Source organism: Prionailurus bengalensis, chromosome E4, assembly GCF_016509475.1.
Source record: "Prionailurus bengalensis isolate Pbe53 chromosome E4, Fcat_Pben_1.1_paternal_pri, whole genome shotgun sequence".
Taxonomy (NCBI): Eukaryota; Metazoa; Chordata; class Mammalia; order Carnivora; family Felidae; genus Prionailurus; species Prionailurus bengalensis.
In genome coordinates, this window is record NC_057360.1 from 359735 (window position 1) to 380655 (window position 20921).

A 20921-nucleotide genomic window follows, 5' to 3' on the forward strand; every position below is an offset into this window, starting at 1 on the left:
CCCTCCGCAGATCACCCAGCGCACAGCTGCTCCGCCTCCCGGAGCCACGGACGCGGGTCTCAGGTTGAAGTATGAAACCAAATGGCAGGAACATGGAGAAAAGTTGATTAGGTTTTTCGTAAGTGCAAAAACAGTGCTTGTAATATACATGGACAGGCAGATACATGAAGTTTTCATAAATGAATGAGAAAAATATAAAAATCACCAACAGAAAAACTGAAGAACAACATGAACCAACAATCCGAGCCGTTCAATGCAAATGGCCCATAAAAATACCAGGGTGTCCTCGCTTCCAGGTTGTTGAAAACCCCGCGCCCCCTGGTGACAGTACTCCCGCGCAGGCTGCTCCTCCTCCAGGAAGCCCGCCGGTACCTGCACACAGATGAACCCTCCCCTCTGCTCAGCGCCAAGCTTCCCAGAAACACGTGCCTGACACGCTCCAACCCGAGCTCCCGAGTTCCCTGCCAATGAGCACATTCAACACCAACCGGATCCCCTCGGGCACTTTTTACAGCGAGTAATTACAGCTTCGTTTTCAGGATCATCAGGCCATTTGCCCCCCCCACCCCGAAAAACCGCCCCTGTTTTTCAAGCACCAGATATGCAGCACATCAGTTAAATAAATTCTGCGATATGTATAATGCAGAACACTACAAAGTGAGTTAAAATTATTTATAAAAGATTAATTTTTAAGAGACGACAAAAGACACCATGATTTACCGTTAAGCAACAAATGCAGGTCACAAAATCATGTATACAGTCCCGTTTGGGGGGAAAACGTGCACATGTAGAAAAGATGCCTGCATCTCACTTTCAGCAGAGTTCATGTGACAGTTACTTCCTTAGTTTTGTTCTCTAAATTACCTTTAAAGTCTCAACAACAAATACACACACACACAACCCCTTCGCTATGGGGGACAGATTAAAATCTCTAACCCAAGGGGTCCCGGGTGATCCCTGCACATTGTCTCCCGGACGCTCCTTGTCCACCTGCCAGCTTTGATCCCTCGGCAGAAAGAAAAAGCCCAGCCCCCGGGCTCTGTGCAGAACCCTCTCCATCCAGCCGCCTCCAGGCCCCAGATGACCCATCTTCAGAAAAAAAAACTAAATAAGGGCACACTGCACTTGAAGAAAACCTCAGATTTCCACTAAGCAGCCAGACCCCCGCTGTGCAGACCTCGGCAGTCCTGTGACCTGACAGATGCTGCTGGTGGTCCAGGAGGAGTCGCACGCGCCCTCAGAGGCAGGAGGATGGCTTCCTTGTGTCCGTCTGGCCAGTTTTCCTGAGTTTCCAACGTTTAGTGCCATTCGCTGTGTTCAAGGCTGGGCATCTGGAGTCAGAAGCAAAGCCAGTTCCACAGAAACGCCCACGAAGTCCCCCCTGGACCGCCCCCCCCTTTTATAAACTCCTCCCGGACTCACCTTCTCGTGCTCCCCCCGCGGCCGCTGCCTCCTACGCAAGGAGAAAGGACGAGGCTGCACCGGGAACCCGCTGTTCCCCCCACATGCTCGCAGCCCCCTCGGCCGCCGTCAGAGAAAGAGCCGCATGCTGAGGTCTCGCCAGGAACGCCAACCACGCAGAGGGGCGCTGGAACCCCCCATGACCACCAGCGAGCTAACACAGGCGCTGTGCCCTCGCCCGCACCGTTCCACCCCTGGGGAGTTCCACCAGCCCTCCCCCAGCACCCCTGCACCTCCCTGGCGCCTCACCGGCTTCTCCAAATGCCCCCGGGCACTGTGACCAGACTGAGGCACAGAGACGCTCAAGGACGTGCCCAAGGTCATGGGCTGTGCAGCTGGGATTCAAATGCAGGCCCCCGGCTCTCCCTGCGCCCCAGCCTCTGTCTGGGGAGCCCCTGGCGGACCCCCAGCCTGCAGGCTCCTCTCTGGACCACGAACGCTGATCTCAATGACTGCTTCCCAGAGGATGACTCTAAATCTGCTTCCAGAACCCCGACTGCACCTGCCATCCTGATGCCTGCGGGGCAACTCCACCTGCACATCAAACTCTAAGTGTTTTCAGACCAAAGTCACCTTCCCACAATGAGCTCTTCCCCCTGACGTCTCCCTGACGCTCACGGACTCCACACTCCTCCCCGGCGCCTGGACCAGAAACTCCACTGCCGTTCCTCTCCTTCCCCTCCGTTCTCTTGACCTCACCCTTCCCTACATGTCCCCAGCCTTCCTTCCCCCCCATTCCCGCCCCCTCCCCTGGACCTTACTGCCCCCACACGGAGCACCTGCCCGGTCTCGCCGCGGCTGGACCAGTCCCTGGAGCGGCGCTTCCCAGCCTCAGGCCTAGGGCCGAGCTGGGCCACGCGCGAACCCCTAAAGCGTGGCCCAGACACACTGCTCCTTTCTTGGCCCCCAGGGGCTCCCGAATGACCTCCTGATGAGTTCCTCGGAAGGAAACAGTTTGCAAGAGATTAGGAAATTATGCTTCCTGTTGGAAGAGGTTTTGTTCGAGGGGAAAGCGGGCAGGCCGCTGGGAGATCCATCCCAGTCTGACATCTGAGGCGCCAGGGCCGAGTGCCCCCAGCCTGCAGGCGGTGGGGCCGGGGGCTTGCATGGGACCCCAGCCCCGGTACTGCTGGTTTGCTTGTCTGAAAACAGGCATGAACACAGGACCTAAGCCATACGGCTGAACGAGTTCATACGTGGAAAGAAAACACTCGAAACGTGAGAGGCACGAAGCATGTGGGTGAGGAACACCGGCCATCGTTACTGCCGTCATAGTCGTGTTATCATGACCACACGTCCGGCTTCACTGACCGACTGTCCCCACAACACAGTCTCAGTTCAGGCCAGAGTGAGTCCTCACTGGGCAGCAAGCGAGCCACACACCGGCCCATGGGCGGCCCTGCCCGTGTCCCTACACGTCACCCGATACAGACGCCTCCCTCTTCAAACAAGTCTGAACCCGTGTCTCTGCGCCCAGACCCCATGGCGCTGCTTCTGCATCGGCTTTGCCGATCTCAGCACGGTGAGGCTCCGTGAAGCCCCACGGTTTGTGCTCATGAGCGTGAAGTTCTCGGCGTGACAAGTCCTGGGCGACGCCCGCTCCCGGCTCAGGAACCAGCGCACACGGCACGGCGTTCACGGGAGCCAGGGCTTCCGCAGCACTTGGGGCCTCTGTTCCCAAGGGACACATCGCCCCGTGTGCTCGGGAAAGACAGCAGCCCGGCCAGCCGTATTACTCAGAGAGGGACCTGTCACACCAACCTCGGGCGGTGCATGCACCGGGCAGCTGACCGCCAGTGCCGCCTGTCCAAGCCGCAGGGGGCTGGGCCCCCAGGTCCCAGGAGAGGGGATGCATCACATGAGGAGACAGAGACACAGACAGACATCTCCCAGGAGGCAAAGTCTAGCAGCCGCATAGCGAAGTCTGTAGACCGTCCCCCGTGGCTGTAAATGTGTTTCAGGGAAATACAGAGAAGGATGTGATAGCTCTTGAGCATGTGACATTTATCACCCAGGACACGGGGGGGCAGGGCGGGAAGCACCTGTTCAAGAAGGCCTGAAGCGGGTTTGTGGAGGAGGCTCACAAGGACTAATGGAGGCAAGGACCCCTTGTGTTCACCGGGCCATGATCTGGGCCAGACCTTGCTGTGTGTGTGTTTCCTCCTATTATCACATTTAACCCAAAAGACGCCTGAAAGGCGGGCACTGCTGTTACAACCCCAACTGTCTGCAGGGGTGCGAGTGACATCAGAGAGAGGAAACTGGGGTCCTTGGCCGGCTCTGCTGCTCACCAGCTGTGAGAGCCCCGGGCCCGTTTCTGCACGAGTAATGACCGCCACCTCCAAGTTCCCTCCAGCACGGACGCGGGCCGACCACAGATGTGCACGACGGGGACATTGATCATGTTTCCAGTATTCATCATGGAAAACAGTTTCTCATATGCAACGAAAGCATCGGTTTGTAACACAGGAAACGGTACCATAATCACAGTTACGAAGCCTGTAATGCCTCGGTTTGTCGTAACGACGGGCTGAATTACAGAGACAACTAAGAGGCATCGCTTTTGCAGGTTTATTGGAGTATTTCTCATTCTGTCTGCATTTTCAGGGGAAAAAATAAAGATGGATATTTTTTCCACACATAATTTTCCACAACGGCAGAGCTTCTGGGTCCCGCCCGTCATTCGTGTGAGCGGCACACACGCGAGTCTTCACGCACGCGTGGGGGCGGGTGGGGCACTCACAGACCGTGGGAAGCTGGTCCTCGGGCTGGAGGCTGAGGGCTCCCAGGAGGCAGTGAGCAGACAGGGTGACCGTGGGGAGCCCGGCCACCGCCTGCCTGGATGAGGCCGCCGAGGACCCGGGGCCCCACAGCCACACCAGGCACGCAGACGAGTCGGACACTTAGAACGTCGGAAGGACAGGAAAAAGGAACAGAGCAAATGTTTGGGGGAGAAGAAACCCAGAAAAGATAAGTGCGAATGATTAAACCTGCGATCAGAGCTACCCTCCCGTTACTGCAGACATCAGCCGCCACGTCTCCGCAGGCCGGCTCCAGGCGGTAATTCAGTATTTACCTGACCTAACCCAGACGCGGCCCACGGGGCGGCCTGGGAGCCACGAGCGATTGATTTTGTAGTGGCCAGCGGCTGTAATCGAGTCACAGGAGCGTCTAGCAGCCGGCTGATTAGGTTAGAGCAAACACCGTGGCCTATGATTCGGGGAACTCCGCACATTTGAACTTTCAGATGATCCCGGGGCCCCGGTGTCTGCACGTTAGTCTGCATAGCTTGACCTCAGCCAACGCCTGGTGACTGACTCCGACTGGAGAGAACACACGAGTAGGAAAGCAATGGTTTGCTGACCCCCATCTCTCTCTCTCTCTCTCTCTCTCACACACACACACACACACACACAAGCGCATACACACACAGGCACAAACGTGTACACACTCAAGCGTGTGTGCACACGGGCAAGGCCACGTGGCCACACCAGTGTTCGTGCTGCTGCTGCGTCCGTCTCGCTGCCACCCTTCCTCAGAACTCGGCCCTGGTATCACCTCCTCCTGGAAGCCTGCCTGGTCTCCCCCGGCTGGGATGAGAACTCTGCGTCCTCACGGTATCTTTTTGTCAGAATTCACATTGGTCTTCCTTGGGTATCCACTGAGGACTGACCGGTGTCCCCTCCCAATTCACATGCTGAAGCCGAAGCCCCAGTGTGAGTGGGGAGGTCGCGAGGGTGGGGCCCTGAGCCCGTATGACTGGTGTCCCAATGAGAAGAGACACCGAGGGCCCCTCTCTCTGCCTCCCCTTCCACGCCCGTGCACACCAGGGAAAGGCCTCGCGAGGCCCTGGCAAGCAGGCACCGGGGAGCCCAACGCACAGCCCCCAGAACTTGCCGTGGCCGCCCGGGGTGGCCTGTGACAGAGCCCACACGTGGGTGCCACGTCCTCGGTCCCATTTCCGGTCTGAGCTCCTGGAGCAGGGCTCGCACACAGCAAGCGCTTAAGAAGTTCCTACTGAGTAAACGTGACGGGGGGCAGCGGGGGGGGGGGGGGGAGGACAGAGGCTGGAGCTCAAAGCCCTGCTTGAACCCGTCAGGCCAGAGTGAGGGAACCTCGGGCCCTCGCGGCCGTCGCTCTCCGAGGGCAGGACAGGGTTCAGGGTGTCCTTCCGGCCAGTGATCCAGGCGTCAAAAGCAAAAGGGAAGAGAGTCAGAAGTAACAAGATGCTCAATTCAATAACACCCCGGCTGCAGAGCCCACCGGCCTGCCGGCCAAGCAGAGGGGCCAGGCCGGGCTGGCTACGTCCATCTGTGCTTCCGGAGATCTGGATGGAGCGCAAGCCTGGAGCCCAGCCTGGAGGAGGAGCCAGCCGTCCACCATGGAGGCCCGACTGCTCAGGAGACCGGTTATGAAGCATCTGGATGGCGGTCAGGTAAAGAGTCGGCGGGGCCCCTGTCTTCTGACAGTGAAGACAAGGAACGATGGAGGCCCCGCCAGACATGCCCCTGTGACGGCTGTTCGAGCCTCATGGCACCCCACCCCCATCACACAGACGTGGACGCCGAGGCACAGACACGTCAAGTCGTTCCCCCGACATCTGAAGACAGCAGCAGGTCCGGGATTCGCTTTGTTCTCTCAGTGACGACGGCACAAGCCACACGGGAGTCTTGACCTCGTCTCCCTCGTCTGCAGGCAGGGGCCCCAGCTGCGGGGAGGGCGTGAGCGAGCCCAGCACATAAAGCAGGTGCAGTCAAGTAGAGCGGGTGAGGCCCGGGCGACTTGCCCAGGGGGCCCCGAGGCCGCACACCATCCAGCAGACCCCGCGGGGGAGCCAGGGGCTCCGTGTAATGTCCCGGACCAGGCGGCCTCCGTGGCGCCCGGCTCAGACCAGGATTCTGGTGCTCCCAGGGCTCTGAGGACACGGCGACTTCTTGGACGGGGGCGGGGGTGGGGGGTGGGGAGGGGAAGGGCTGGGGCCGTCCAAGAGGTCACGGGAGGGGTGGGGCGAGGGGTGAGCCGTCTCTGAAGGGACAGGAAGACTGTGCCCAGGTAGGAAAGGGACGGAGGGCCGTCCAGGCCCGAGGGGTTGCTGGCAGCTCAGGGCGGCGTGAACAAGTAGATCCCTCAGGCCTCATCCGGGTCTTGCTCCTTGCCTTCCCGGGCCAAGGGGGCACCCCTGGTGCAACATCTTCCGGAAAGACGGGTATCAAGGAACACGCGGCCACTTGCTCTGTACCTGGGGGCGGCAACTTTACGTGTGGGCCTGAATCCAGGAAGAGCAGTGCAAAGACAGGCTCTCGGTGTAAACCGAAGGCCCGAGGAGACTCAGGCTTGCTGCAATCTGCCGCTTTTCCGCTACGTCACTGAGAACATGACCCAGTTAGCGGCAACATCCACCCAGCAGGTACGAGAGAAGAGCCAAGTGCTAGAGGCCGAGGTGCGTAGGAGAGAACGGCCAAGCGAGGGGAGGCCAGGCGGCCGCTACGCTTCTGATGAGGGCCCGGCAGCCACTCCACACAGAGCCACACAGCGAGGCGAGGCGGGGGGAAGAGTTTCAGCCGCCACCCCAGCTGGCGGGGACCCGCCCGCGAGCGTGGTGGCCACGGACACAGGGCAGGCTCACCCCCACTCCCAGCCCCCAGAGAGCGGGGTCTCCCTGCATCCGGAGGGGACACGGGCCCAGTGGTCTGTGTGCTCACTTCCACGGAAATGAAAACCTCGTGCAGACTTCCCACAAAGCCACTCTCCAGGGACACGTGCCCGCGACCCTACAAAGCCACACAAGGCCCTCTCCCACTGATGCAAGGCACACTGAGCAGGCTGCACGTAAGGACCCTTCCCCAGGTAAGACCCTGGCACCGCACAGCCCTGAGGACAGGCCGGGCCCACAGGCGGCACCGAGACTGGAGGGCAGACAGAGGACCCCAGGCCTCTGGCCCACAGACGCCCGAAAGCAGCTGCAAAGGGGTCTCAGGAAAGACCACACGCAGCTGGCACTCAACACAACAAAGCGTTTGGTGATTCCCTGGATCCAAACGCAGCTCCCGATTCTGGGGTCCAGCGCTCCCAGCACCGAGGTAGTGTGCAGGATGGGGGGGGGGGGCAAAGAGAGGGACACGAGGACCCCCAGCCACCGTGGGCCCTGGGCACGAGGGTGAATCATGTCCAGTTTCTCCTCCCCAAGGCTTCCGTGAGCCCAGAAAAGGCCGCCGGGCCTTCCTCTGGCCACACAGGACCTTCTCTGCCTGCAGACGTGGCTCCCCCTGAGCACACTCACAGCTGCCCCCCGAGCTCTCACGTTCGCCCCCGTGGGGGAGGCGTTTCCGTGGAGCCGTGGAAGGAGGTCTCCTTCCAAGCTGCGATCCTGACTCCGGTCCTGCCGCCTCCACGCACACAGCCCGCCCCCGTGAACCCCGTCAAGTGCAGGGGACGCCCCTCTGCCCCGATCGCAGACGAGGAAAACAAAGTGGGGTGAGGTCAAGTGACCCGCCCAGAGAGGACAGCGCTGGCCACAGGGGTGGGCGTGACAGGGGGCGCTCCTCTGAAGGTTAAGTGGCAGCAGAAGGGCGAAGGGCGCAGGCAGCCCCCGGAGCGCGGAGAAGCCCCGCCCATCACCGCGCACACACGGCCCCCTGACCAGTGACCCCGGGAGGGAGGACCTTCCGGCCTCGGGCTCTGCCCTCCCAGCCCCCACACCTGTGCACAGGTGCACGGCCAGGTGCGGACGTGCAGAGTCCCAGGTGCTTGAACAGCATCCGAGAACGGCGTGGGAACAAATCTCGGGCCCACGTCTGGAGGAGCAACCAACCCAGGGCCGCGTCCCGCCGTGGCTTTACTGTTACTGTGGCCGATACCGTGGGCATGACCGCCTTCTCCTCTTGACGCCTGAGTGTGGGTGTTTCCCAGGCTTCGCCCTCCAGCCCTCCTCATGGCTCCCCCCGCATGCCCCTCCCCAGAGGGCCCCTCCCCCCCGTGCAGCTCCGCTCTGCTCCCCCTCCCCAGAACCCGACCCGGTCTCAGCTGTACAGATCGCGACCGAGTGGACGTCCTGAAGGCGACACGAGCCGGCTGGTCACGGGAGCCCCGCCCGCCAGCTGTCGGCCCCATTCCCGACTCCTACAGGCACCTGCTCCTCTCCGCTCAAAGCCCTCGTGGGATCGGCCTCGGCCGGGGGAGAGCTTTCGACCGGCGGCCCTGGAGTTCGGGCCGAGGGCAGCGCCCCGTTCTGTCCCGACTGTGCCCTCTGCAGAGCCACCGGCAGAAACACAATAAAGACGGTGAACAGCTGGGGTGCCTGGTGGCTGAGTTGGGTCGCGATCCCAGCCAGCATCGTGGGATCGAGCCCCGTGTCGGGCTCCGTGCCGACATCGTGGAGCCTGCTTGGGATTCTCTCTCTGCCCCTCCCCTGCTTGTGCACATGCACCCCCCCCCCGAAGAATAAATAAATAAAGGCTTATACCTTAAAAATAACCAAAGACAGCGAGCAGAGATGGCTCTCCCTCTCCCCCATCTCCACGTTGCTAAAAACTCCCTTCCTAAAATGAAGATCCAGGCACATCACGTCCCTGAAGACACAGGTTGTCGGCTCTGACTGCCTCCAGTGGTGGTTCAAGTTCCCGATCCCTGCGGTTAGCGCGACCGTGGGTCCAGCCTGCCTGCCCTCTGCTAAGGCTGCCCTCTGGACAACGGTCTCTGGTTAGCCTTCCCCGTGGACCCGCCACACCACGTCCCGACCACGGGGGCCACGGACCAGCACCACCGGGTGTGCTTGTTACCTACTCAGGTACTTGTTAGGCGACAGCTTTTCAGGACAAAGGAGGCTCCCAGTAACTGCGCCACCCACGGTGAACGGAACAAGCACTCACTGCTGGTCCGTCAGTGAGGGTTCTGACCCCTCGAACACTCATCGTCCCTCTGTTGGCGCATCCGGCCCTCACGACAACCACGGCAGGCAGACGGTGTGCCCTTCCCATTTCACAGGTAGTCACAAGGAGGCTAAGGCAGCAACTAGGTTAGCAGCCCTTAGCCAGCCAGTGACCGCACCAAGGAACCCCGGCATGTGAACTTTGTCTCAAGACGCCAAGTCGTACCCCCCACGCCGTCACGACAGGCGGACGAGGACCTCTTGTCTACAAACACTGGTGTCAGTGGAAGGGAGGCAGGAAAACAGGGAGTCCCCCAGGTACCATCCAAAGAGAAAGAGCTGGCAAGGCTTTGAAGTCGACACAGCAGGGGCGCCCGGCGGTTCAGTCGGACGAGCGGCCGACTCTTGATCTCAGCTCGGGTCACGAGCCCAGGGTCACAGGATGGAGCCCCACATCGCGCTCTGTGCTGACATCGTGGAGCCTGCTTGGGATTCTCTCTCTCTCTGTCCCTCCCCCACGCTCTCCCCCCCCCTCTCTCAAAATACATAAATAAACATTAAAGTAAAATTTAAAAGTCCACACAGCAGTTCACAGCCAGGTTGTTTCACAGCAGAGGAAGCGCAAACATGACTTAAACAGAGGTGGCCCCAGCCAGCCGTGGGGCGCATTCTGTCACACCGTCCTTAACGTGCACGTGTCCCCGAAGGAAACGATTACAAGGCACTGCTGGCTGGGGTTCTGACACTGAGACTCTGAAGGGTCTGGTTCCAAGAGCCCCTCTCGGGATGAGCCCCCTAAACCCATCACACTCTGCAAAGCAAGACTACTTCTCGCCGGGACAGAATCAGCTTCTTGTGAGTTTGCAGGATGAGGGGGCCCAGGGTTCCTCCGCGTACTGAGAATCTGAACGCGGGAGGCCAGATCCAGAATGCTGCCTTACATGCACAGACCTGAGGAGAACGTGTCTCAGGAGAACGTCCTTCTGCCGGGCTCACCGCTCGATCACACACATCTTTCACAAACGCAACCAGACCGAAAAAACGAGATCTGTTTGTGTTCGGTTACTCTGAGGAAAAGGAACAGAGCCCACGAACGACCTTCCTGGTCACTCCGTTCCCACGCTGCAGCTCCGCGAGACAAGCCACCACTTTCGAACAGAAACCTCGGATAACCAGGTCGAGTCTCCATTTCCGAAAACCCTTACTCATCCTCCCTCTTGAAAAGTTCAATTTACTGGGATGATGACAAATGATCACTGGTCAAGCTTATCAGGCTCCCCAACTCCCCTCCCTTCTCAGAATAAAATTCCATTCCCGGGGCCCGGGCCTGCCTGTTGCAGGTACATACCTGTGTCTGCCCCCACCCCCACCCCCCGGGGCCCTCAGGACCTTCGCTCTGGAGTGGAGTCATGGCGGCTCATCCGCTAGGATGCTCCCAGGTGCCCTGTCATTTCCAAGTAACTTCCAGAATTATTTTGTTTTCCTTCTCTGACGTTCCGAGCTTACCTCGTTTAAGATTAATAAAGCAATTACGATACTCTCAATTAAGAAGCCATCTAAAAATGCACTCTTAATTTGTGTGCAACTCCCATGATTTGTTTGTTTTTCCTCTTGAGTGGATAATTCCTTCTGTCTGAGAGTAGTACAGCAGTCTCTTCCTCAAAGAAGAAGAAATATCGGACCAAATCCTTCCCTAAAACTCAGCACCTTAAGCTCAGTCCGTGAAACGCACCTTCCTGGACAGCAGACTGAGCAATTTCGGATTTCGCCAACTACCAAACCCTATTCTTACCTCAAAGTTAACCTTCCAGAAGGAGCAGTTACTCACGCTCATGACCCTCAGATACAACTGTCTTCTTCCGCTTGGAAATGCACTAACTACGCTGTCCTGTACCTCACACGACTCGAAGACAGGTGTACCAGTCGGGTCCGCGGGACGTGGAGGGGAGCCTTGACCCACCCGCCTGGTTCCCAACCTGCTTTGTCTATTTTGAGACACTAGGAGATCCACCTCGCTGAAAATATTTCTTCAAATTAAAAAAAAAAAAAAAAAAAAGGATGGGGGAGGGAAAAAATCAAAACCTTCTCCTCATCCTCCTGGGTTGCCAAGAAAATCAAAGGCAGTGATAAAGTCCATGTGAAAACAGCCGGCAAACAGCACGTAAGCACATACTAAGTAAAATTAATCGCAGGAGAAAGGGCCTCGCAGATGAAGGCCATCACGCCGAGGCCACAGGCAGAAGGTGGGGACGGTGTCCCAGACCCCGTGTGCCCACCCTGTGCCCCTCAGCACGGGGGAGGGGTTCCTGGCCTCGTGGATTCCTCACGGGTTCCTGGCCGCTTCCTCCCTCCCTTCAGGGCTCAAGGCACCGGCACTCAGGCCTTCACTTTCTCCTGAGTTGTGGGGTTTCATATTGTTGATTTGCTTGTGTGTTTTCCCCTTTACGGTCATAACACAAGACTTCACTTATATCAGTTCCTAAATATTTGGTAACTGTGGCTTAAAAAGCGATGCTCGCCTTGAAATACAATTTAAAGAAAGACAAAAAACGCCTGTAGTGATTGGGATTTCCACACCTACAGAAAAAACTCGTGATAAAAAAGATAATCTGGGTCGCCGTGCCTCACTTACCAGCTGGGCGACCCTGAGCAAGTTGCTGAATCTTCCGTGCCTCGGTTTCCTCGTCTGCAAAATAAGAACCAGGAACGGCGCCAGCCCCAGACCGGTGTGGTGGGGATCCCGTGAGCTAACAGGTGCAATCGCTGAGCGCAGCCCCGACACGCAGTAAACGGTCTCTAAAGGTTCACAATCGGTAGCACTGTTACTAGTGACTTGCAGACCGGTCACTCACTCAGACGGTGGCCAGCCGGAAACCCTGTTTCTCCTTTCCCAATCGTCCATGTTGGCAACAGGTGCACAGCTCATTCTTGTGAGAACGGACCAATACGTCGATAAAATGGCGAATCTGACCCACGAGAATATGTATCTGGTCCTAAAAGTTGTGCTAGGTTTTGGTGAAAGGTGACTGAAAACACATTAGCAAAAACTATGTTTCTGCCCCTTCTTTCCCTCGGTTCAGAGCCAAGGATCCCAACGGTCTCTTCAGACACACTGCTGCTGTGTGTGGTTATTTCACCGTCAGACACAAAGCAAACTTGCAAAGAAGGCAAGGGTCAGGAAAAGTAGCCTGGGGAAACCAACCTTCTCGTCCGGATCAGTGAACAAGACTCAGTTCTAAACTGAATAAAAACATACACGAGGGGCGCGTGGGGAGCTCAGTCGGTTGGGCTACCGGCTCTTGATTTTGGCTCACGGTTCGTGAGTTCAAGCCCCACGTGGGGCTCTGTGCTGACAGAGCCTGCCTGGGATCCTCTCTCCTGCTCTCTCTGCCCCTCCCCTGCTGGCTCACACACTCTCTGTCTCTTGTTCAAAATAGAAATAAACTTTTTAAAACAGCGTATGTGAAAAAAATAATTGTACGCAAGCATTTCACACCTAAGCTTCTGAGAAGAAACCGGCCCGGACTCGGGTGTTTCCCTGGGAGCAGGACTGCGCCCCTCGCTGTGGGTGCCCGGGGCACAGAGCGGACACTCGGAAAAGACCAACATGGGGGTGCAAGACAGAGAATCAGCTTTACAGAGAGGTCGGCACCCATCAAATGCCTGTCATCACGGAAGCAGAGAACATCAGCGACATGGAAAGAACTGAGCCCGGGAGAAGCCGCACCCCTGCCCGAAGCCACGTAGCTATTCAACGGCAAAGACGGAACGTGATCTGTCAGCCCGGGAAGATGCCAGGCTCTCGCGCTGCCGCAGGGCTCCCCGCGGAGGGCAAGTCTCCTGGCCTCTGGGAGCTTTTGAAATATACGTCGGACGCCAGGAGAGATATTGTGGGTGCTTCTCTCCACCCACAATTCTGGTGTCCAACCAGTATTTACTGCAGGGAGATCGTCACCTCCCCCTTCATTACCGCAGGAATTACGGAACCACGGACTCTCTCCACCTCGCCACTCAGGCCTCAGAGACGACGGATCTGCTGGCAGCCGCGGGAAACCCTTCCCGTGTCTGCGACAGCCCTCAGATTCCACCTCGCGGGTACATCGACAGAGCTTCCAGGCTGCTCACGTGTATTAAGGCCTCTTGTTGAAGAAACGCACTTTGTAGTTTTGAGGAGTTGGGACCTCGGTTTAGAGGCTGAGGTAAATGCAGTTTGAAATCGTGACTTTTAGACACAGCGTTGCATGAAAAGCTCCCAGTCCACCAGGTAACAAAACCTTCTCGATAAGATGCCAAGGGCCCGGCACCTCCAAAGGAGTGAGCCAGTCAGGGCATTTGTGTCTCAGCGCGGGCATAGGCCCGGATGCCATGGCCACATGGCCTCAACGAGACCCCAAGGAGCTTGATTCAACCCCACTGGCGTCACAACTCTGACGCACAGAGAGGGCAGTCAAGTGGGGGGTCCCAGGTCAGCAATTCGCAAGCAGAGAGAGGAAACCCAGCACAGCTCGGATGGTATCGTGCACCTGCCCCAAACCCCTCAGCAGGTCCCCACAGCCTGCGGTGAGACATTCAGAATCCTCACCAGGCCTCCCAAGACCCTTACAACAGGGTTCCAACCTGTCTGCCCTCCTTACTCTCTGGCTCCCTGCAGATACTCTGTTCTAGACCATCCCTACTCTCTGGCTCCCTCCGGATGTGCTGTTCTAGATTAACCGGACTGTTTGCTCTCCCTGAATAAGACAACCCCTGACCGCCTCCACACTTCTGCACAAGGTGTCTCTCCCCCTCCCTCGGTGCTCCAACCACCCCTCCCACAGACACCAGCCGAAGGGCCACCTCTGCTCTAGAGCCTTTGAGGATTGCCCCTCCAGCCTCCGAGACCACCTCCAAATGGAAGTGGCCTCAACTACCCTGAGACCCTTGCACTGTGGTGAGCACCCGCGGTAATTATTTTCTAAACAGTGGGGCAGGGATCTGGGACCCCTTTCCTGCTGTCGGTCGACATCGGCAGAGCCTCTCCTGTATGTCAGATGCTGTCCTGAGTGCCTGAGACACAGAAGTGAATGAAGTCCAGGTTCTTGCCTACAGGGGGCTGACGGTCCAGTGGATGAGACAGCGCTAGCAGGGAGGGTCATACGTGGCGCAGTGGCAGCCCACGTCAGGGCCCAGTGGCCAGGGAAATACGAATGACAGCGCTTTGAGTTTGGAAGCGAAATTTGTTCACTGGGCAGAAAACCAGAGAGTAAGAGAGGGTCCTTCTAGGCAGAGGAACATTATAGACAGCAGTGCCTAGCACAGGGTGTGGACGGGCACACGGTATCTATTGAACGAATAAAGCAAAGGCCTGGAAGGTTCTGGCACTGTCCCAGCCCCCACCTCATTACCACCTGCACTGACTCAGTGCCTACGCGGCTTCCATCCCGCACACCAAGCCCTGACGTCAGGTCCTCGGCTTACCCAAGACACTGAGGCTTCCAAGGCCCCAGGCGCCGAAGCTGTGCAGTGTAGAGCCCCTCCTGCGATTCGGACGGGACGTGCTAACGAATCTGGCCTCAGGGACTGACTTACAGGGCAAACTCTTAGCCCTCTTCCTGTGCGGTGCGGACCCTGCAGGCAAACCCCCAGCAAGCGCACCGGGAGGGAGACTCTGGGGACAGTGGGGCTCATGTCCCTCTATAAACCTGGTGTTAGTCCCCTCGGGGATTTGGTCTTAGTGGCCCCAAATGAGGGCCCTTTGTCCTCATTTCCAAAAAACAGCCTAGAAAGAGCCACGGAGAAGTCACTTCGGGCCAACTCGGGCCCACGGATGCTCTCCAAGGTCTTAAAGAATTGAAGCGAGCTTGCCTTTCCAGGACGAAGGGTTTCTCTTCTGACAAAGTTCTTTTCCCCCTTCGTCTGGTCGTCTTCTCAGTTCCTCCCCTTTCTAGCTCAGGCTTTTTCTGTAATACTTGCATCGGATGCATGCTTTTTTCCTCCTAGCTGAGACTACAAAATCTTGCTATTGTTCTGTTTCTTTTCCCCTTGGAAACAATCAAAAATGAAAATCCACATTTCAGAACAGTGTCTATTAAAATACACATCTCGGGGCGCCTGGGTGGCTCAGTCGGTTGAGCGTCTGACTTTGGCTCAGGTCATGATCTCACGGTCCATGGGTTCGAGCCCCGCGTCGGGCTCTGTGCTGACAGCTCAGAGCCTGGAGCCTGTTTCAGATTCTGTGTCTCCCTCTCTCTCTGACCCTCCCCCGATCATGCTCTGTCTCTCTCTGTCTCAAAAATAAATAAACATTAAAAAAAATAAAATAAAATAAAATAAAATAAAAATAAAATACACATCTTTTTTGTGGACAAAAGCAAAAACAAAAAAGAAAGCCCTCTCTCTGTGAGGGCTGGTTTTCAGCTCTGTGGATCACAGGAACGTCGGGAGACCTCTCCTCCCGCCCCCTCCCCACCCCCGGCCCTTGCACTTGGTGACTGGGAGTGAGTCTGGGGTCAGAAGCAACTTGTTGAAGGAATGCCTTCGTCTAAAGCACTGCTAATCAGTGTGGCCCTCCAACCGTTAGCAAGGCATCAGCTGGGAGCGTGTTGGAAACGTGGAATCTTCCGGACCGACCCCCCAGACCGACCAGAATCTGCCTTTCGGTAAGATCCCAGGGAATGGGTCTGCCTGTCAAATCTCAGAAGCACGGGTGCGGAATCAAGCGATTTGCTTCTGTGACCACCCTGGAGCCTGCGGGTGGGTCTCTGCCCCGAGAAAGAAGTCTCTGTATGGCGTCCTTCGTAGGACAGCCCCACCACCCTTTGCACCTGAACTGTTTACTCGTGGAGGAACTAGGAAAAGATGATCCTCTCCCAGAAGCCACACGGGCAGCCCGAGGGAGTTCAAGATGAAACCGAGGTGGGGGCTGGCCCTTCCGCGGTGCATGAGTGCCTGAAAAGGCCCAGCTCTGAACTCAGACGGGACAGGCGACGCTCACCCCGTCCTCCCTCAAGGCTCTGGACGCCGAGCGTGACGGCTTCTCCCTCCGAAGACGCGGTAACGGACGTGTGGTGTGACCGGACGGTCACTAACGTGAGCCTGAGGGGCCGTGCTGAGCACTGAGCTGAGATTCTTGAGGAGAATCTCTGTGAGCACGAACAGTAGCATCGGGGGCACAGCCGCCACGCTGCAACCAGGCCGCCCTCCGAGCTCACGCTTCCAACGACAGCGGTCGGGCGCTACGCAGATAAACCCAGATATCCCTCGCTCCGAGAGAGAAATGGGCCCAGGGGATGGAAAGAGCTCATGGACCTGGTTTGAGAGATCAAAGCTTGAATGGAGGGGGGAGGGGGGAAACAACAGGGAAGGAAAAGGCCCAGCCCCACGCGTGCCCTCCTGGCCCCCAGAAGCTATGGCCGCAGCCCCGGCAGGCGGCACAGCTCCTGGCCAGCGGCCCCTTTGCCCACGTCCTCTCTGAAGAGAAAACCTGCCTGGGAGACTTTTCTATAAATACAAGAGCACCAAAAACGTCCCCCCTTGTTAGAAAATCAAACAGCCCAAACCCCGTCCCCAGGGTAAGGCGAGCGTCTCGTCACTAATTCTGAGACCAGCACGTCCCAGAAAGCTCCTTGATGCTCCAGAAGTCTTTCCCACGGCTCAGCAACATGCCCCAGCTAGGGAGGACTCTGCCAAAGAGCCCCACCCGTTACCCCTCCCCCACTTTTGCTAATTTGTTACCCACGCCTTCCCTCTCCGCCTTCATTCTCTGAAACAGCAATATTTGAAAACAGGAAATGGCTTGCGTATATCAATCAATACCTGCTTTTCCACCAATTATCGTTTATTTATATACGAACAGCAGTTCAGCTCCGGAAACACGAGCCTGCCAATCTCACAGGTGCGCAAGCGCTCCCAGAAATGCGGAGCGGGCAGCGATGACCCATAGCGACGAGGTCGCAAATGCAGACGAGGGTCCCCATCTGTCCTCCTCCTCCCCTCCCCCATGAACCCCAACAGCTGGAGATGCGCCACTGAATCGGAGGCTACGATTTTACTTCGGCCAGCTTCCGCTGCACACGGCGCCCTAGACCTCACTCCCCGTGACAGACCCCCGAGGAGCAGAGCGCGCCCCAGCGACACACCTCCGGGAAGCCCTGCACCCCACCCCGCCCCTACTTCATGCAAACGGAACCCCCCCCCCCCAGGAGAGAGAAAGTTAACTTTCCCACAACCCCGTCCCTCCGCCGGCCTGGCCCCTCCACAGGCCCCACACGCTCACAAAGGGGGTGCCCCCAACTCTCGCCTAAACCCAGGGGCTGAAACCTGGGGCACAGACAAGGGGCAAAGGGCCACAAACACGCGCTAAGCACAAGGCACCCCACTCCCCTCTCTCGCTCTCTCCTGGCCGAGGGGGGAATAATGGGCCAGGTTTATGGTCGTCGTCCCCCCCCACCCCCAGAACCAGGGGCCAGGCCCGTGGTGGGGGAAGCCCCACACAGACCGCGGGGGCGCCTCCAGTCGAGATGGGGAGCTCCGGGGGTCGCGATCTGAGGGTGGTCTCAGGCCGGCGGCGGGCCCTGGCGCGCGCCCCGCAAGTCCCGCCCGTCCGGCACCCCCCCAACCCCCCCACCCCCGGGCCCTGCGGTCACTCACCGCCCGTGAGCTGCGCGGGGCCGAAGCACAGCGCCAGCTGGAACCACAGGACGGCGGCCAGGAGCCGGCGGGGGGGCGGCGGCTGCGGCGGCGGCGGCTGCTGCCGCTCCAGGCATCCGTCTCCGGGGCTCGGCTTCATTCCATGATGCATCGTTCCTGCACCGCGGGCATCCGGCGGGCGGGCGCCTGCAGCCGGGAGCGGACGCGGCGGTGCCCGGGCCGCGGGGCCGCCCCCTCCTCCGCCGGGACCCCCACCCCGCCCCCCTCCGCCTGGACCCGAGCCCCCCACCCCGCTATCCCCACGGGACCCCCCCCACCCCGTCTTCCCTCAGCCGGCACCCCCTCCCCCTGGACCCGAGCCTCCCCCCACCCCGGCTACCTCCCACGGGACCCCCCCCACTCCATCTTCCCTCTGCCGGGACCCCCCTACCCCGCCCCTTGTGTCCGGACCCGAGGCCCCCACCATGATTCCCCACCCCGCCCCCCTTCATTGGGATCCGAGCCCCCCCCCGCACGCCCCTGCCACAGGACCCCCTACCCCACCCCCTCCGCGACCCCCCACAGGACCCCCTACCCCGGCCCCTCCGCGGGGATTCGAGCGCCCCCCCTACAACGTCCCATTGGACCCCCCCACCCTGCCCCCCTCCACCGGGACCCGAACACCCCCACGACCCCCCACGGGACCCCCTACCCTGCCACCCTCATCCGCCGGGACCCCCCCACTCCGCCCCCCTCCGCCGGGACCCGAGCCCCCACCCCACGACCCCCTTACGGGACCCCCTACCCCGCCGTCCTCCGCCGGGACGAGCCCCCGCCCCACGCACGACTCTCCACGGGACCCCCCCACCCCGTCTCCCCTCCGCCGGGACACCCCTACCCCGCCCCCTTCTGCCGGGACAGAAGCCCCCCCCCCACGACCCCCTCACAAGACCCCCTATCCCGCCCCCCTCCTCCGGGACCCGAGCCCCCCCAACCACTCCGCACGGCACCCCCAGACCCCGTCTCCCGCCCCCCCCCGCCAGGACCCCCATACACCGCCCCCTTCTGCCGGGACCGAGCCCTCCCCCCACGACCCCCTACGGGACCCCCCACCCGGTCCCCAGGCGCGCGCAGCTGGAGGCAGCGCCACGGGGCGCCGCGCGTGCGGACCGCGGGGGAGGGGTGGCCAGGCGGGGGTCGCGCCGGGACCGCGGCCGCCAAGTCCGCAGCCTCTCCGCGTCCCCAGGCTACAGGAGCACTTTTCCCGGGCCTATGCGTGTCTCTGTCGGGCATCTCGCGGCGCTGCAGCGGGTCCCCGCAGCGACCCGCCACCCCCCACTCCTGCGTCCGGCCCGGGGTCGCGGGGGTCCTCGCGCGCCGCCCCCTCCCCGGCCACGGGCTCCCGCGCTCACCTGCGGGGCTCCTCGGGCAGCCGCCTTCCCGCCTCCGCCTCCGCCCCGCGCCGCTCCGACCCGCATCTGTGCGCGACCTCTGCCGCCGCCGCCGCCGCCGCCGCCGCCGCGCGAGCCAGACGGAAGCCTCGGCGGCGCCCGCCCCCCGCCCGCGCCCCCCCTCCGGCTCCCGGGGCGCTCGGGCGCGGGGGGTGGGGACGCCGGCCCGGCCGCGCGCCCGCCACCTGAGCTCGCGAGAGCGGCGGCGCGGCCGGGGGCGAGCGGCCGGGGCGGGGGCGCGCACGGGCACGCGCACTCGGGGCGGGGCCGCCGCGGCGCCGCGACCAATTGGAAGCCCGCGCGCCTGCACCTGCCAGCCCCGCGGCCTGCGCGCCCCGCCCCCCTTCCGGGCCCTGGGAGTAGGAGGCCAGTCCCCGGGAGGGACGCGCGGGCCCCGGGCCCCTGGCCCCCGCCGAGGCTCTGCGTGGGGACCCAGGTGGCTGAGACACTCTCCTCCCCGCACCGTGGCGTCTGCCCTTCGTGCAGGGCAGGGGGCGCTGTCCCGCGAGGAAAGTGGGGGGTGGTCCGTGCAGCTGCAGAAGGCTGGGTACCCGGAGAGGGGAAGCTTCTCGAGTGGTGGGTCGCAACCCAAGGGGGTCAGGTTGTTTGCTCCCGGCGCTTCAGGGTGCGCCCCCGTGCAGATCTTGGCACACAGCCCCCCACCCGCGATGGTGCGGCCCACCCCCCCAAACCCCACCCCACCCCCCACACTCCCCCCTTTCCCCCATCCCCGTCCCCACTTACCCGCCTCCCCCCACTCCCCACTCTCCCCCCATCCCCGTCCCCACTCTCTCCCACACACTCCCCCCCCACTATCCCCCCCATCCCTGTCCCCACTGCCCCGCCCCCACACTCCCCCTCCCCCACCCCCACCCCAGTGTCCCCGAAGACCCCCGCAGATCCCTCCCCCCTCCAGAGGCCTGGCCTCCCTCTAGTTGGGTGGAAGAAGAAGGAGGTGGTGCCAGCAGGGGTCACATCAGAACCCGTGACAGACGCCCCGTTATTCTCATGCAATTCGCCAACCAAAAACTGTATTTCTTATACTGCCACCAAATCGTCCCTTGCTTCTATCAGCCTTGCCAAAACTCACGTACTGATGGTCCTCAGGAAATTACAGTTTTTACTGTGTCGTCTTTCACTGGGAGTAATTTTAACAAATTCTTCCAGGATAGTTTAACTTTTAGTAGATAAATCAAGCTCGGTGTCTGTATTTGTTGATTTGTTTATGCTTTGTCAAACAGATGACAGTTTTTGGGGTTTTGACTGGTGCACGCTGATTCCTGCGACCCTGTTCTCGGGGGTCTGGAGCCTTAGCTGGGCACCCTTCCCCATTTCTGAGGTCCTATGACTGACCTCCATGATTTGAATACTGATTTCACTTTTCCCCTCGGTTAATTTCGAAAGCTCTTCTAACAGCCATGGAATCAACAAAGCTGGGGAATATTTGTTGACGGTCGTAGGAGATGTACCTGAGCACAACTGAACTGGGTCCTTCAGCCAGAGAACAACCCTTTTGCACAGAGAGTATCAGGGCT

The 20921-nt window shown here is 59.9% G+C and overlaps 1 protein-coding gene across 3 annotated transcripts in view; it reads right to left on the bottom strand.

Moving 5' to 3' along the window:
- The window catches only part of SUSD4 (sushi domain containing 4), a 93284-nt gene extending 73821 nt beyond the window's left edge, over positions 1-19463 (bottom strand). For all 3 annotated transcript variants that reach the window (XM_043568781.1, XM_043568780.1, XM_043568782.1), the window contains exons 1-2: positions 19348-19463; positions 17957-18142 (exon numbers count right to left, since the gene is read on the bottom strand). In XM_043568781.1, coding sequence (XP_043424716.1) covers positions 17957-18107 — 151 coding nt within the window. In that variant the 5' untranslated portion in view covers positions 18108-18142; positions 19348-19463. The remainder of the gene's footprint in view (positions 1-17956; positions 18143-19347) is intronic.
- Positions 19464-20921: the final 1458 nt, after the last annotated feature.